General features: G+C 39.7%; 1 protein-coding gene across 1 annotated transcript; it reads left to right on the top strand.

The window, feature by feature from the left end:
• The first annotated feature begins 8,128 nt into the window (after positions 1–8,128).
• On the top strand, positions 8,129–15,897 carry LOC118767678 (kelch-like ECH-associated protein 1A). The gene is made up of 2 exons (XM_036512645.1): positions 8,129–8,188; positions 13,904–15,897. The coding sequence occupies exon 2, from the start codon at positions 13,906–13,908 to the stop codon at positions 15,895–15,897; it is 1,992 nt and encodes a 663-aa protein (XP_036368538.1). The 5' UTR covers positions 8,129–8,188; positions 13,904–13,905.
• The last annotated feature ends 2,681 nt before the right edge of the window (positions 15,898–18,578 follow it).

Raw genomic sequence — 18,578 nt, 5'->3', positions numbered from 1 at the left:
TAAAATTATCTGCTCTTTGTCACAGTCAACTTCTACTGGAGTGCTTTCAGAAATGTGCTGTGTTCGGCTTGTCTGGAGTCCAATTCCAAAGAATAAATGTTCGCCAAAAGGAATGATTAAATGCCATTCCCTAAAATAGAATGAACAGTTGTCAAAATGACAATAAGTATTCAGATTTTCTCTGAGGGAGCCAATTTGGCTCCAATTATCACTGATAATATTATAATTAAATATGTGAAGGCACAATGATCTAACTGGATTTTCACAGACCTTCATAAAATTTGCGTATATTTTACCAGAATAGCAATAAAATACAATTTTACACGTCTCAGAATGAGTTCTTGATTCGGAAAGCAGATCAGAGAACACGGTGGATCTAATAATATACTTACGCTGTGTTGTAAGATTCACAAGTTCAATACCAAGCTGTTCTGAAATATGCAATACTAAATAATTTCCATCAACTATTCCCAGCGGCACGCCGGAGAGATTCGGATGAGTTTTCACAATCCAGTTTTGGGATTTTTCACAGAAAAAACTTATTGCTTCTGGCAGCAATTTTTCACTAATCAGAATAGTCCACACATCTTGCTGTTGTTGAAAAAATTTATTTTGTGAAAATGGTTTCAGCCGTGTTATTCTATTGACTTGGTATAAGATGGAGTTGAACCCTTGTTTTTCTAAATAGCTCAACAATAATTTCTTTGCACTGCTCCGTCTGTTATCATCTAAGCCTAACCACTTTGTAATCAAGAAAATGATATCTTCAGGTTTCGACCAACGAAATATTGATTGGTGATTGATCAGTTCTTGGATACAAAAGTCAGGAAAATGCCTCATATCAGTATTTTCAACAACTTCCTTACAAAATACTTCTTCTAAAAGTGCACCAACGATTACCTTCAATTGTTCTAGATTGTACAAGTGACTAAGCTTCCAAGTCATCAAAGAATTTAAAGGCTTCAAATTTAAAGCCAGGAATTTCGAACAAATCCATTTTAGCATTGTTAACAAAAAATATTCTGAGGCATGAAGCACCTCGACGATGGAATCTATCTTCAAAGAAATTTCTCCAGTATACATATATTCAATGATGGACTTCAAGACATCTGCATCTGCAAACATGTTTGTGTAATCGATAATTTTGCTGTTACTTTCTTGGCAACTGGAAGTAAACATGCCTCGGAAATATTCGGATGTAGAAACCAAAATAACACTGTGTGTTCGAATGTGAGTTTTACCAACCACCAGAGTCACATCACAGAAGACGTTCTGTTTGTAGAATTGGTACAATAAACTATCTCTTCGTTCAATGCTGATTTTGTCTTGGTAAGTCAAAACTTCTGACCCTTCTGTCAACTGGTTTTCTGAGAAACCAAAGAAAAAAAAAAAAGGTAAATAACTGGTTAAAAAAAGGCAGCCAAGATTTTGAAGCTGTAGGATTTATGATGGAATTTTCATAAAGAAGGGAAGTTGAAAGTCTTTTAATCACTGAAAGTGTGAACTAACAGAAAAAGTAGCAGGGAAAAAGTAGTAGAGAAAAGCATTGGTAATGTGGCAAGAGTTGCTTTATGTATTACTCTTTTACTTGTTTGTCATTTGACTGCGGCCATGCTGGAGCACCGCCTTTAGTCGATCAAATCAACCCCGGGACTTATTCTTTCTAAGCCCAATACTTATTCTATCGGTCTCTTTTGCCGAACCGCTAAGTGATGGGGACGTAAACACACCAGCATCGGTTGTCAAGCAATGCTAGGGAGACAAACACAGACACACAAACACACATATATATATATACATATATACGACAGGCTTCTTTCAGTTTCCGTCTACCAAATCCACTCACAAGGCATTGGTCGGCCCGGGGCTATAGCAGAAGACACTTGCCCAAGGTGCCACGCAGTGGGACCGAACCCGGAACCATGTGGTTGGTTAGCAAGCTACTTACCACACAGCCACTCCTGCGCCTATGTATATGAACATAACTTACTGCTGCATTAATACAAGGAGTATTTACGCAATACAAGCAAAAGAATATTCAGATGAAACGACGTATGACAAGGGCAGAAAACCTTCGTCAGAAATTCAATGTTTGGGCTAATATTTACAATTCAATATATATTCTTGTTGCCATGGTGTGCTTTCTTCTACCATGCCAGGTAGGAAGTGAGAAAGAGAGAGACAGGGAGGGAGGAAGGGGGTGAAGACCGAGAGGGGGAGAGAGAGAAAGAGAGAGAGAAAGAGATAGATAGAAAGAGACCGACGGAGAGACAGTGATACCGGCAGAGAGAGAGTGAGACTGACAGAGAGAGAGTGAGACTGACAGAGAGAGAAAGAGAGAGAGAGTGAGAGAGAGTGAGACTGACAGAGAGAGAGAGAGAGAGTGAGACTGACACAGAGAGAGAGAGTGAGAGGGTGAGCCTGACAGAGAGAGAGTGAGCCCGACAGCGAGAGAGGGTGAGAGAGACTGACAGAGAGAGAGAGACCGACAGACAGAGAGAGAGAGACCGACAGAGAGAGAGAGACCGACGAGAGAGAGAGAGAGAGACCGACAGAGAGAGAGAGAGACCGACAGAGAGAGAGAGAGACCGACAGAGAGAGAGAGAGACCGACAAGAGAGAGAGAGAGACCGACGACAGAGAGAGAGAGAGACCGACAGAGAGAGAGAGAGAGAGACCGACAGAGAGAGAGAGAGACCGACACAGAGAGAGAGAGAGAGACCGACACAGAGAGAGAGAGAGACCGACACAGAGAGAGAGAGAGAGACCGACAGAGAGAGAGAGAGAGACCGACAGAGAGAGAGAGAGACCGACAGAGAGAGAGAGAGACCGACAGAGAGAGAGACCGACAGAGAGACAGAGAGAGAGAGAGACCGACAGAGAGACAGAGAGAGAGAGAGACAGAGTGAAACCGACTGAGAGAGGGAGTGAGACCGACCAAGAGACTCCCTCGTTTGCCCAAGAAGAATTGCGAAGGTGTCAGAGATTGAATGAAAATAATATCTACAAACTACCGTTATTTAATCAGTATCAATATTTAGGCCAATCGAGAAGGCAGATGCGATGAGGGAGCAAGGAAGTTGGAATCTACGCGGCCAGCCTTCACCTTTAACGAGAATTTATACTAACCACCATGTTTATCTAAAACAAATAAGATGTATAATAACAATGTACACTGCACTTATACCCAGTAGGTTTCATTAAATGCGGTCACATATGTTTTATTAAAAAATTTATCGTAATTTGATGAAGTGTGGGCTTATTCATAAGGACGCGAGAAAGAACAAGTGAAAGAAAACGAATGAACGCACGAACAAACGTGTGAACGAACGAACGAACAAACGTGTGAACGAACACGTGAACGAACCAACGAACGAATGAACGGGTGAAGGAACGAACGAACGAACGTGTGGTTGAACGAACGAACGTGTGGTTGAACGAACGAATGGAAGAACGAGCGAACGAACAAATGAACGAACGAATGGAAGAACGAGCGAACGAACAAAAGAACGACCGAGTGAACGATGCACTACCGTATTAACAATTCTTTGTTGTTCACACGGCCACGAGAAACATTTAGGACGACGCAAGACAAAAGACAGGAGGATACAAAGAACCTTGTAGGCAAAAACAATAGCAATTAACAAAATTTGCTCGTCAGTTGCTTGACCATAACTACTCGAGCATGTCCCTTAGTGACTGACGATATGTACATCTCTGATCATGAGGAGTAGTCGGGGAGTATCATAGCCATGTGTTGAGAGGGGTTTTGTGGGGTTTGAAAAAATGCAACAAAAGCAAAAGTTTGAAGGAAATATTAACTATTTCTCATACTTTCTAGAGGTAAGCAAATAAATAACAGTTGCTCCCCAAGGACAAAAACTGTGTTACACAAGTGTAATCGGAAATATTCATGAGGTTGCATACGTTTTTAAGAGCACCAAAGATTTGGAAGTGACTGTCATAACATTAGTTTTGAAAATAGAATCATCTTTCAACGCTGAAATGTAACCATTCCATATAGAACCGCCTCACCCGCCCCCTATGGCTTTTTATTTTTACTGTTTATTTTCATAAACGACAATAATATTAATTATTATAATAATAATAAACATTACGTTCCTCAATTAAAGAGTGCAACCTCCTGTACCTTCAGTTCAGGAACAAACGGTGTCTCTGCGAGCAATCTCCCCTCACCCACTCCTTTTTCTTTTTCCACTTGTTGAAATCTTCAGTACAAAAATGCCGAGATAATTATTCCAAGCATTTTTTTTTTTCGTGTGTGCAGTTTTCCTAAAGATTGTACTTTTAATAAAGTTTGAAAATAAATGCTAATGAAAACAATTTTTGGGATCTTTTCGGTTTGAACGGCAGTTTTTAAAAATAATTCCCACGTAACTAAACACTTTTAAACTTCGTATACTGGTAGAATGTGTTTATAAAACGTCTTTTTCTCTTGGCTTTATTGAGAAAATTCTATAGTTTGTAAGATATTTGTTGTTTTTTCTTCAATTTCTGCAAATTTCAACCAATCAATGACCGTCTATTGAGGTGAAAACATTCTGTGCCGTATGAAAATGTCCCTCGTTTAAGAAACAGATTGGGTTTATTTACATTTCTGAAGAAAAAAATATACCCTTCCCCCACCCCTAACTAACCCTAGCCCTAAAATAGATTGCAATACAATAGATCGATACTAGGGTCATAGTTATAGGTGACAATTTCATATGACACCGCTAGAAAAAACTGCCGTTCAAACCGAAAAGATCCATTTTTTTTTTATAAATACAGTGGATGAAAGTAGGAAGGCGAAGAAACAGTTTTATCGCTGGTTTTAACTAATTCACATTGTCTAGAGTGGAATTGGCCAGAGGGCGGCGGACTGGCATAATCGTAATCGCAATGGGCAGTGGGTTGGGAGAGTCGCGACGGGTTAGCAGAATCATGAGAGCGGTGGGTCGGAAAAATAGTACAAGTGGTGGGTTGGAAGAATCGTGGGGGAGAGAAAGCTGAAAAAATCGTTAAAGCTTAGGAAAATTCCTTGCTGTATTTCTTCCGACTCTAAGTTGGAAAACACTGATCCAGATCTATGAAATTTCTTCATTTATCAAAAGACTAGGGGTTTGTCATTCGCAGCTGTTGGTTGGCCATTAATCTTACTGAGTCTAAACGCCCTTTGACAAGTGTTGTCTTTGTTCTGTATAATGTCCAACGAAACCCACTCTCCTTACTGCTACTAGTAGTATGTCACCAGAGCCGGCCCTAGGGTTGCTGGTGCCCCGGGCAAGCTGAACTTCGTCGTGTAAATTACCTTGTCTTTGTCACGCCCTCCTTGCGCCCACTACTAAGTACATGGCGCCCCGGGCGAATGCCTGAGTTGTGGTATTTTGAGCCGGCCCTGCATATCACTCAGTACAATGTGTCCCAAAGTCGGTGACTTAAGTGGCAACCTCTTTATACACACACATATATATAGGTACTACTTAAGAAGAGTGGTCCCAGTGCGCGCACTCGCACATCCGCGCTAGCTAGCCGTAACTAGTCGATCCTACGACTACCTAGCAAAATAAATAAATCACAAAATAAATAATTTTTTTACACACCTGCGACGGACCGGCGTCCCGTTCAGGTGGGGAACCTATGTGCCAAGGAAACCGGGAAACCGGCCCTTATGAGCCAGGCATGGCTCGAGAAGGAACAAACTAAACTAAATATAGCGGTTCAGCAAAAAGAGACGAACAGATTTATGTACCAGTATTTAAAAAAATATATTTTACTAACTAAAGTTTTTCAAGACGATGCTTCCAGCATGGCCGCAGTTCAATGAATTACAACAATTAAAAGAACATTAATCCAAATATACGCAGGAGTGGCTGTGTGGTAAGTAGCTTGCTAACCAACCACATGGCTCCGGGTTCAGTCCCACTGCGTGGCATCTTGGGCAAGTGTCTTCTGCTATAGCCCCGGGCCGACCAATGCCTTGTGAGTGGATTTGGTAGACGGAAACTGAAAGAAGCCTGTCGTATATATGTATATATATATATTTATATATATATGTGTGTGTGTGTGTGTGTTTGTCCCCCTAGCATTGCTTGACAACCGATGCTGGTGTGTTTACGTCCCCGTCACTTAGCGGTTCGGCAAAAGAGACCGATAGAATAAGTACTGGGCTTACAAAGAATAAGTCCCGGGGTCGATTTGCTCGACTAAAGGCGGTGCTCCAGCATGGCCGCAGTCAAATGACTGAAACAAGTAAAAGATAAAAAAAAAAAAAAAAGATACCTGAATCTGTGGGTTCCAATTGATGCGGAATGGTCGTCATAATGCAATCAATATAAAATGGTAAACTGAAATTCCACACCTGCAGCTACAGAAAATACAGAACCACACCAACAATAGTACTTCCTTTGTTGTTAATCTCTAATATTTAAATCGTAGTGTTAAGTAGGGGCGGGGCGGAATTTGGAAACGTATGAAAGCTCGTACGTGTCAGTAAATTAGTTTCTTAGCGATTTTGAGAGGATGGTATAAAGCGATATAAGGCGGCGAGCTGGCAGAAGCGTTAGCACGCCGGGCGAAATGTTTTGCGGTATTTCGTCTGCCGTTACGTTGTGAGTTCAAATTTCGGGGCCGATAAATTAAGCACCAATTACGCACTGGGGTCGATGTAATCAACTTAATACCTATGTCTGTCCTTGTTTGTTCCCTCTATGTTTAGCCCCTTGTGGGTAGTAAAGAAATAGGTATTTCGTCTGCCGCTACGTTCTGAGTTCAAATTCCGCCGAGGTCGACTTTGCCTTTCATCCTTTCGGGGCCGATAAATTAAGCACCAATCACGCACTGGGGTCGATGTAATCGACTTAATACCTATGTCTGTCCTTGTTTGTCCCCTCTATGTTTAGCCCCTTGTGGGTAATAAAGAAATAGGTATAAAGCGATATCATTGATTCTAGTATTTCATTTTATCTGTACTTCATTTTTTGGATGGAAGACAAAACTGACCTTAGCAGGATTTGAACTCAGAACCGGAAGAAATATCGTGAAGCCTTTTTTTTTTTCCGATGCTCTAATGATTCTGCCAGCTGACCGCCTTCTTGTACCCATGGTTTCTGATTTAGTTACAAGCTGAGTAATTTGAGGGGAAAGTGGAGTGGGCTTCGTCGATTAGATCCATCTCAGTATCTGATTGGTATTTCAATTAATCGACTCTCAATCCACGCCTGAGAGAATAAAATTCAAAGTTGACTTCGGCGGGATTTGAACTCAGAGCGTTGAGACGCTTCAACGATTCTTATCAATCTACTGCCACCCTTGCAGCGTACTTTAATAATTAAGAACGATCATTATTATTAAGGGTTTCGTATAAAGGCGGCGAGTTGGCAGAATCGTTACCACACAGGGCAAAATGCTTAGTGGTATTTCGTCTGCTGCTACGTTCTGAGTTCAAATTCCGCCGAGGTCGACTTTGCCTTTCATCCTTTCGAGGTCGATAAATTAAGTACCAGTTGCGCACTGGGGTCGATGTAATCGACTTAATACCTATGTCTGTCCTTGTTTGTCCCCTCTATGTTTAGCCCCTTGTGGATAATAAAGAAATAGGTATTTCGTCTGTTGCTACGTTCTGAGTTTAAATTCCGCCGAGGTCGACTTTGCCTTTCATCCTTTCGAAGTCGATAAATTAAGTACCAGTGAAACACTGAGGGTCGATGTAATCAACTAGTCCCCTCCCAACAAATTTCAGGCCTTGTGCCTATATTAGAAAGGATTATTAATGGTTTCATACCGGGCCGGACAAAATGCTCAGCTACATTGCGTCCGTCTTTACGTTCTGAGTACAATGCCGCCGAGGTCGACCTTGCCGTTCATTCTTTCGGGGTCGATAAAATAAGTATGAATTGAGAACTTGGGTCGATGTAATTGACTTGCCCCTCCCCCGAAATTGGTGGTCTTGTGCAAAAATTTGAACTTGTCAATGGTTTCGTAACCCCAGTTGTCTTCCATATATTCTCAGTGTCCTCTTTCCCACTCTCACTACCACGTTCGATTAAGTCATGTGATACATGTCCTCTTAAGACATTCAATATAAATACTCATACTTGCGGTTGTTAGTGTTTTGCGCAGTCGAAGGTCACACGTAAATCATCGGCAAACAGCAAAGCCATCTGACTCTAGGTAACGCTGTAAGTTAAGTAAGTATTCGAAACCCTGGCTACGCCATTGATAAGTTAATATAGTTGCCAGAAATTATACAGCGCATGGGAAATTCTCAAAGCTATAAGAACATGTTTTATTTATTTAACTTATTTTGTGTTATTGTTTTTTTCTCTGTCAATTTTGTTGCTATATGGTCTAGTTAACACTCTGATCCCTCGTCTATTAAGTTTCATTGGTGCAGCTAAATTACATACAGCCTTGTATAATCATATACATTCACTGCGGGTATAATGCAAATCTGTGTGGGGTGTTTTACTTTCCGTCCTCCACACCCCTCTAGTTATATTTCAGAGATTAGATTTTCGTGTTTCTACAGTTCATGTCAAAAGCCGTTTATTATTTTAAATTTTAGTAGAATGAATTGTTAGGTGTAGAAAGAAAGTTTCAGCCTTGTTGCTTTGTTCCTACTGAATGAACAAATGCATGTCGTGAGACGGGTGTAATCTCTGATCGGCGGACTTTCGGAATAGCTACTATTTTCTTTCGTGGAGAAAGAAAAGGACAAGGAACTGGGTGGTTGTTTCCTTCTGTGAAAGAAATTTTCGTCCATTTTTTTTTTTTAAATTTGCTTTCACATTTCTGTTCTCTCCCCTTCCGGATTCATTTTCCCGGATATTTTTACTATTATACCTGACCCCCGTGACGGGCATAATAGTAAGCGGAGGTAAACAATACGCACACCACCCGTTTTCGGCGTAACCCCAAATACCGGGTGTACGTATTCTTTACCTTTGCCCAATAGTAAATCTAAAAAAAAAAAATTAAAAAAATAAACTACCGTCATATTTAAAAATGGCCGCAGGAAACATTAGTGTCTGGACATAATTATGTCCGGATTAAAAGAGGTACCGGATCATCAGCTGCTGGAAAATCCGTAGCGTACTTGTCTACCTCGAATGTATGACGTTTAACTTAAATTTTATCTATCTGTTTTATTTCGATTGAATAAACGTGTTCGATACCCACCTTCGCCAAGAGCTGTTCAAAATGTACTGGAAAGACTGTAACTCTTGTTTAATCTTCGGTTAGTCTAATCAGACCTATGATTAAAAAGTTTTCCAACCGTGACCATCTCATATTTTCAGATAGTATCTAATACTACATCGTCCGCCGTATCCTTTCCTTTTTCAAAATGGCGAATTATTATTCCATTTAGACTCAAAGGCAACAATTTCGATTGAAGCGAGGGAACGAGCTAATCTATTATTTCGACCCCAGTACTTGACTTTATTTCGTACTTTTTGTCGACCACAGGACGACAGGCAAAATTAGTTCAACTGCGGTGTGATTTTAAACTCGCGGCGGAAGGAATTGATAAGAAACCTAAGGTGCCTGGTGGTGTTAAACGGCTGTAACTATTTCCCTCCTATTTCAAGTTACCTCCTTCTATTAATCTGGAATCAATCTCGTATCACCGTACCCACTGGAGTTAGCCTAAACCTGGTTTCATACATCTTTGGTCTGTTACCATCACAATTAACTACTATTACTACAATAGCTTGCCACTACCAACACAATTACTTGTTTCTACTATTGCAGCGAAGGCGCGTGGCCTAGTGGTTAGGATATTGAAATAACGATCGTAAGTCAATCGTTTCGATTCCCAGACCGGGTAGCGTGTTCTTGAGCAAAACGCTTTATTTCATGTTGCTTCAGTCAGCTGAAAATCAATACCAGTAACAGCTTGGTGGGAAGGAGATTACAGAGAGGATAATATCTGAATGGGGATATGGGTCCGGCTACGGACTGAGGTCTCCATTCGGAGACTGGAGTAATGTACTATTGGTCACTTATACTCCACAGAAAGATAATCTCCGGCCTAAGCTTTGTGATAGACCTGCTACTATTACTAAAGATAAAATCGTATTCTTTTTAGAGATAGGTAACAGGAAATGAAGAGGGGAATAGCAGGAAGCTGCTATACTAGGCTTCAGGGCAATAAAACTTCATGGCTCTTGTTTTGGATTTTTAAGCCCCAAAGCCCGTCCACCCCAACGTCAGGTATTAACACAGCAGCCCCTTTGGCGATAATCTGTTTTAAAGTAAATTCTCTTCCAATGAATTCGGATATTTTAGAATCGTGGATTTCGGAGATGAGATTTGGTTTGAAAATAGTTCAACGTCACCAGATATTTTAAATTTTTGCCAAGGCTTGTAATTTAAGGGAAGACGGTTAGTCGATACCATCGGTCCCAGTACTTGATTGATACTTTCTTTTATCGACCCCTGAAAGGTCGCCTTAATTAATAATAATGAATCCTTCAATATTTTTTGGGGGGTAGCCATCAGTTTTAAGGGGACGGATGAAGTCGATTGTATCAACCACAGTCCTGAACTGGTATTTAAGGATGAAAGGCAAAGTCGACCTCAGCAGTATTTGAAAACAGAATGTAATCACTTGTCCTCTAGCTTTAATAATTTCTTTTTACCATTGACATCGGCTTGAAACTTGTTGGCGTGGTGGATAGTTGTTTACATCGACTCCAGTACTTGACTGATATTTATTTTCTCGACCCCCGAAAGGATGAAAAGCAAAGTTGACCTGGGTGGTGAATGAACTTAGAACATAATGCCGGAAGAAATGCTGCTAAAATGACAACTATACAAGCATTACTGTTTCTTGTGAATCTTCTTTCAAAATATTTTTGCAACAAAAACCAGTTTTGCATTCCCTATTCTTCACCGTTTTGAGTTTCAATCGGCACCTGTAACAATATAACGTCTTATGTATATATTTTTGTCTAAGGACTAATTTCCTTTAAGAAAGCGGGGTTGAGGAGCCATCAGTAGGGAGTGGCTTAATAAATCGTCAAATGTAAACGGTTGTGCATAATCCAGGTTATATGAAACTTCCACATCATATTAAACTTTCAAAAAATGGCAAAGGTTTATATCTCTTACAGGGACCGACATATTTTTTAGAAACTGATTATTTATTTTTAAATATCTTGTTCCATTAATTCTCTGCATTGTACTGCGAAATTCGGCGCAGCGGTCGGAGATTATGAATAGTATATCTAATGACTTACAGAAGGGACTTAACACAACTTTTTAGTGCTTCGACAGCTGACACAAGAACTTTCGCGAAACCTTAACCCGGATGCAGCTATAAAGAAAATGAGTGTCGCTCGGATGTTTTAATTTCATACACACTAAACTTAATCTACCTCTTTTATATAAAACTTGCAGATTTAACATTTTCGAGATTTTTTTTGGTTTTTTTTTTTTATAGTCGGCTGGTACAAACGTTTGTCGTTTAAAGTTGCAATGGTTTGATCGCAGACAATTTGTCTACATTTCTCTCTTTCTCTTTTCTCTAATGATGAGAAAACTGTTGTTCAGTGACAGACATTTAAACATTCTAAACATAGCGTTTTTTCTCAAATATTCCTTTAATGTCCCATTGCTCTATACAAATCCCCTCTGCCTCCCCTGTGTAGAATTTTACGCTAGTTTGGGTGTGATGCGAAGTGTTTTATGCGTAGAACTTCAGATGTTAAAAAAAAAAAAAACATTTTGATACTGCATTGTTTACTAGGTGGATTCCATCAAGATTGTGACATTTACTTGTGTATAACAAAATGCTATGGCGTGGGTGCAGTTTTTACGTAGACAGATGTAGGACTTGTCAACCTCTGACTGGTTGAACAATAATGAAAGTGAAAAAAAAAAATTAACGTAAATTTTGATAATTTTCCGGATGTAGATATTTCCCATCAACGAAGTAAACTCCGCTATATTAAAAAAAAAAAAAAACTTATCTAAGTCTTAACTTACAAACATATTCTCCCCCGCTTGTCAGAACAAATCCTTTAGTGGTTTAGATAAGGATTAAAGAGAAACAGTGGCTGTGTGGTAAGTAGCTTGCTAACCAACCACGTGGTTCTGGGTTCAGTCCCACTGCGTGGCACTTTGGGCAAGTGTCTTCTGCTATAGCCTCGGGCCGACCAATGCCTTGTGAGTGGATTTGGTAGACGGAAACTGAAAGAAGCCTGTCGTATATATGTATATATATATATATATATATATGTGTGTGTATGTGTGTTTGTCCCCCTAGCATTGCTTGACAACCGATGCTGGTGTGTTTACGTCCCCGTCACTTAGCGGTTCAGCAAAAGAGACTGATAGAATAAGTACTGGGCTTACAAAGAATAAGTCCCGGGGTCGATTTGCTCGACTAAAGGCGGTGCTCCAGCATGGCCGCAGTCAAATGACTGAAACAAGTAAAAGAGTAAGAGCAAAAGAGTAAATGATGTAGTAGTTTGGTCTCCATTACTTTTGTTACTTCAATGCTTTATAAATAAAGCAGACCGGTACTGGAAATCCACAAGCACAAGAAAGATCATTCAAAACAACCTTTCTTTCCTGAATGAAAAACCTCTTTTTCTTTATATATATATATATATATATTTTTTTTTATCTCGGGAGGGTCATTATATCAATACTAAACACACGCACTGGTTCTATATAACTTTTATTAGTTAATTCGTTAACGTTTGACCTATTAAGTTGCCGATTGTTTGATTAATTTGTTGGCGATCTTTCGTTTGTAGTAGCACGTTTCCGTCGATGATTTCCGTAAAAAACTTTTATTTTTTTACATATGGGCTTGCGGGAACATTTTTGATTAATGAGAGCGAAAGAGACTAAGAGGAAATCATCGACGGAAACGTGCTACTACAAACGAAAGATCGCCAATTTGTTTAATCAACCAATCGATCAACTCTGTTTATTAGTCCTTTCGTCGCCATTCACGACCCCGCCATTGACATGCCCACTCTACCACAGGTCTTTACACGAAAGTCAGGTGGTCAAATGTTCGATCGGACTGATGTACTCATTTCTTATCAGGTTGGATTATTTCGTTTCCTTTTCAATAAATATTTCAGAAAAATGTTAACATAGATTTCTACCGTAAAGGGAGGAAACAACCGGCCCTTAGTGCGGTACTACTAGCGAACAGTGGTCCCGGTGCGCGCACTCGAGCATCCGCGCTAGCTAGTCGCAAATAGTCGATCCTACGACTTTTTAAGCCTAACCTTATGATACAAAATATTACTAGTTCCTTTCCATGTTTGTATAAACATTATGAATACTAAACACACCTGTATTTTAATCAATCAAAGACTTTCAAACATGTGTATTAATCTAATTCTAGCCTGTTTAGCTTTCATCACGACTCAAATGTTTTCTCAATTCATTTCTATACTGGAACAAGTATTATCAGTTTAGTGGAGGCGCAATGGCCTAGTGGTCATAGGATCGCGGTTTCGATTCCCAGACCGGGCGTTGTTAGTGTTTATTGACCGAAAACACCTAAAGCTCCACGCGGCTCCGGCAGCGGATGGTGGTGATCCCTGCTGTACTCTTTCACCACAACTTTCTCTCACTCTTACTTCCTGTTTCTGTTGTACCTGTATTTCAAAGGGCCGGCCTTGTCACTCTCTGTGTCACGCTGAATATCCCCGAGAACTACGTTAAGGGTACACGTGTCTGTGGAGTGCTCAGCCACTTGCACGTTAATTTCACGAACAGGCTGTTCCGTTGATTCGGATCAACCGGAACCCTCATCGTCGTAACCGACGGAGTGCTTCCATCCATTGATAAGAAGGTAAAATTGCGTTTTTAATCCCATACTTTAACATCTATTCTACCCCGTACATTAATAAATATTTCCTTTTTTTTTTCAGATATGGATGCTAGTCAGCAACGAACTTACCACGATTTGCCCCAGAATCGTCAGTGGCGTAGCTTGCTTTCCTTTTACAAAAAAGGGTTCTTGTGTGATGTGGAGTTTGTCGTGGGGGAAGACAAAATCGCTGCCCACAAAATCATTCTGTGTTCAGCGAGCAATTACTTTCAAGTTATGTTTCAATCTGATTTCAGCGAGAAAAAGAAAAACCTCGTTGATTTCTCATCTTCCTTTAGCGACATTACAACCCTGAGCAGCGTGCTCGATTACATCTATGATGGAGAGATTTATTTGACGAGTGACACCGTCATGGAGATCCTTGACATATCCGTGCAGTTCTTACTGCTTGAACTCCAAGGTCACTGTGCACAGTTTTTACTGGAACGTCTTCAACCTCAAAACGCACTTCAGACCTGGTACGTAGCTCACTTGTACGACTTGCGTGAGTTGGAAGAAGTGTCTCAAATCGTCGTCCAGGCTACCTTCTGTCGAAAATTCATATTCACTAAATCCGTATACGTTTTGACGGCACCTTTCTTGACTTCTTTGCTTCACGATACACGTTTGAATATAAATTCAGTGGACCGTATTGAGATGGTACTGTGGTGGCTTAGTTATGACGACACCGCACGGCTAACTGAAGCAGAGTTTTTAATTAGCAACTACATTCGTCAAAATCCTCTACCTTCGGGTTACAACTTCAATGAAACCGATGCATTCGATGACCTTGATCCCAGTTTAAAAACGAAACTGAAGGATCGCTTTTCCCCCTTAATATCAGAAGCAGGACATTCTTTGGAAATTAAAAGACTATCAATTAGCGATTCAAGCGATAAGAAATTTCAGTGGTGCTTACTGGTACAAGAGGAAGGGAACGATCTAGCGGCCTTCTACTGTGGTCTTACTAAGACATGGTTTCTCACGACTATCTTTTGGGAACCTGGCGATATTATAGGGATTATAAACCCATATTACCTCGTTCATGTGAGCGCTAAAACTAACGTCTCCCTCGTTGATTTGACAAACAGCTCTAGCAAACCCGTTTCCAATATATTTCGCTCACTTGATAAGAAAACCTTGACGACAGAGGAAGATACCTTTGATATATTTTGCCTCGATGGAGATTTGTATGTTTTGATCACTACTTTTTCTGGACTAAACCGGAAGCCAGTATTTGGTGTTTATAAATATGACACTTTGTCCGATTCTTGGAACTTACATATGGAGATAAATTATGAATATTTTGGAGATGAAATGTGTCCCGGAGACAAGGCGTCGGTCGCGCTTAAAGTTCACATTGATCTTTTTAACTCGTATTTGATGGTGACTGTATCAACCAAACGGAGAGTTGAGGTGGCCCAAACGGCACATGGAGAATATCAATTTCAGGAATTGAAGAATTTCCACGTCATTTCTTTCGACATAACTTCAAAGAAGTATGAAACTTGCGGATCTCGTTGGCATGAACCCATCTGCCTTCAGAAAACGCCTGCTGTTTTCTTGCAAGACCGCATATGCTTCTTGAAACACGTAGACCACAAAATTCTTGCGGAGAAGTTCCGATCATCGTTACTCGCTCATGAGGAATATTTCATGGAAGCAACGTGTCTTTTACTTGAAGATCGAACTTGGGAGAAAGTAACAATTGGTCTTCCTGCGCCCAACTTACCTCCTTTACCTATCAAGTGTTCTACTCCTGATTACGACCTCCAAGTGACCAGCGCTTTTGACAAATTGTATGTTGGGGTGCAGAGGGCACCGTATGTTTTCCAAGTTGCCATGTATAACTTGAGTAATTTCAGCGCAAATATTCTGCCTTACACTTCGCTTCCACTTATTGGCAATCCAATACTCACCGTCTTTTGTTGCGAAAAGAGTATTTCTACATGGGTGACATCGACGAACAAACACATCGAAACTCAAACGTTTTATTTTACTGATTATACCATACAAACTTGGCAGGGTTCCAAGCGTACTCCCGATGAAATCTGAGCTATATATATATGCACACATACATGTACATATATCGCGCGCTCACACACACACACACACACACACACACCCAACCAACCAACCAACCAGAAGTATACATGTACATATACCCGAACACAAGTATACAAACACACATTCAAATTTAAATCTTTTAGAGGTCTAAGATTTTTTTTTTTCTTACATTCATATTTTCTCCTTATGGTCGAATACCTAAATTTTTAAATTTTTTCTGTAACTCCCGTCTTCTTTATAGTTTTACTGAGTTCTTTGGTCAAACATTTTAAAAGTAATTTCAAAGATTTCAACAACTTAATTTTAAAATTTTAGTAAAATGCATCACACACGCAATTTGCTTTAAGATCACTATAATTTTTCTACATTAATTCATCAAATCAACTTTACAATACTTCGAATTTACAGATAAATCTTAGCGAAGATTTCGTCTCATATACGTTAAAGTGGGGTGATTGCATTCTAGGTTTTTCATTCTAGCTTCAGCCTCCTGTTGCCTTCTGCAGTTGATATTTATAGGAAAGGATAGACTAGGGCGACGAAACAGCAATCGTTAGCACGTCAGACTAAATGCTTCGCGGTATTTCGTCCGGCCTTACGTTCTGAGTTCAAATTCCGCCGAGATAGGCTTTGCCTTTCATCCGTTTGAGATCGATAAAAAGATAAAATAAGTCGATACCCACTTCCCAAATCTTGCTGGCCTTATGCCAAATTTTTAAATCAATATTCACAGGAAAGATTCGAATATCACAACTTTCTACCACCATCGTCGCTAACGTTTATGTGTGTTGTAGTTAATTCCATTGTAGGCAGTGGAAAGTTCCCGGCTCGATAAACGGACACCCTAGCTCTGTTTTTATCTGTACTGAAAATCTAAAATATCTTAATTACTTCGTTGATGAATATTTATCAAAACAACGATAGAATTCCATATTTTCTACTACGTAAGAATTTTTTTTATGAACTCAGTGGTCGGTACTTGACCCGTTATTCCCATGTTCCGAGTTCAAATTTCGCCGACAGTGGACTATGTATAACCATTACCAATAATATCCTGCTTTTTGAATGTCGCAAAACTGCCTTATGCCAGAATAATGAATTCTTACGCATATATTGTAATTACTGTAAAACATATTGAAGAACGAACCGTCTCTGTAGTTCTATTATTTTAATAACCATGCTGAAGAAATATGTTCTATGGAACCGATTTCCGTTCGATCCTACAACTGATTGGTCGTTTGATCAACTTCGCAAACCATGGAACCTTTTAATGCTTTAGCTTTTAAAGATAAACTTTCTAATTTCTTTTATGAATTCAACGTGTGGTGACTCCACTCAAGTTATCATCACCGAGCGGCTGTTACTCTTTATCTTGTGTGGCGCCGTGGTCGTTTAACACCAGGTTAACCCTGACATCTAGCAGACATACGATCAAAAGTATTCTAGAAGTGACCACCTCATCTTTAAAATAAGCATGTAGGGTTACTTTATCTAATATGCCCTTTTAAGATAGCAGGGTATGATTTGAGAGATTTGGCTACTATCTTTAGCAGGACAGCATAAACTCTTTAGCAAACTTCTGTTGCTGTTTGTGTTTAACCCTTGAATTCAGAGTTAGCACATTACTTGTTAAATGTACTTCAACCGTGACCTTCCGTCCTTTTATATTTTCAGAAAACAGAGATAATAAACTTATCTGCCTCAATTTAAAATATCTTAAATACAAAATGCATTTTAAAAAATGTAAACCCTAATCTTCAAAAAAAGTGAAGGATCTCTCTGTGTCGTTCAGTTTTTGAAATTTTAAAATCAAGTGAAAATGTTCAAACTGATATAATTTTTCACGCTGAATCTGATTTTGTTATTCACTCGTTTCAAAAAACTTCCAGAAAAATGTTAGTGGTTTAAAGTTTATTTTTACCCAATCAGAAAACAGGATTTGGAAACTGGGACTTTGTGCGTGATGAGATTACGATGATAAAACATTCAACGACGGAAGTCTTAATAAGTTTTAATGAATAAAGTCATGTGAAATGAGTTTTAAAAGAAGAAATCCTCAATGATTTTTTTCTTTCTGGAAAATTAAATACATTTTTTTGTTGCGAAAATTCAAAAACGAAACTTTGCAATACAATCGAGGAATTTATCAAAAAAAAAAAAAAAATTAAAATTTTCGTATCTCCACATAAACTCGCAGAGGTACAAGACATCCATATGCATTACTCTCGTGTGTCGTGATTCCGACATATAAAATGGCTGTGTGGTAAGTAGCTTGCTTACCAACCACATGGTTCCGGGTTCAGTCCCACTGCGTGGCATCTTGGGCAAGTGTCTTCTACTATAGCCTCGGGCCGACCAAAGCCTTGTGAGTAGATTTGGTAGACGGAAACTGAAAGAAGCCCGTCGTAAATATGTACATATATATATATGCGTGTGTATGTTTGTGTGTCTGTGTTTGTCCCCCTAGCATTGCTTGACAACCGATGCTGGTGTGTTTACGTCCCCGTCACTTAGCGGTTCGGCAAAAAAGACCGATAGAATAAGTACTGGGCTTACAAAGAATAAGACCCGGGGTCGATTTGCTCGACTAAAGGCGGTGCTCCAGCATGGCCGCAGTCAAATGACTGAAACAAGTAAAAGAGTAAAGAGTATACTCCTCTGAAGACCCA

This window comes from Octopus sinensis, linkage group LG23, assembly GCF_006345805.1.
Source record: "Octopus sinensis linkage group LG23, ASM634580v1, whole genome shotgun sequence".
Taxonomy (NCBI): domain Eukaryota; kingdom Metazoa; phylum Mollusca; class Cephalopoda; order Octopoda; family Octopodidae; genus Octopus; species Octopus sinensis.
The sequence above is the reverse complement of the archived record's forward strand: the minus strand, read 5'-3'. Positions and strand labels throughout refer to the sequence as shown.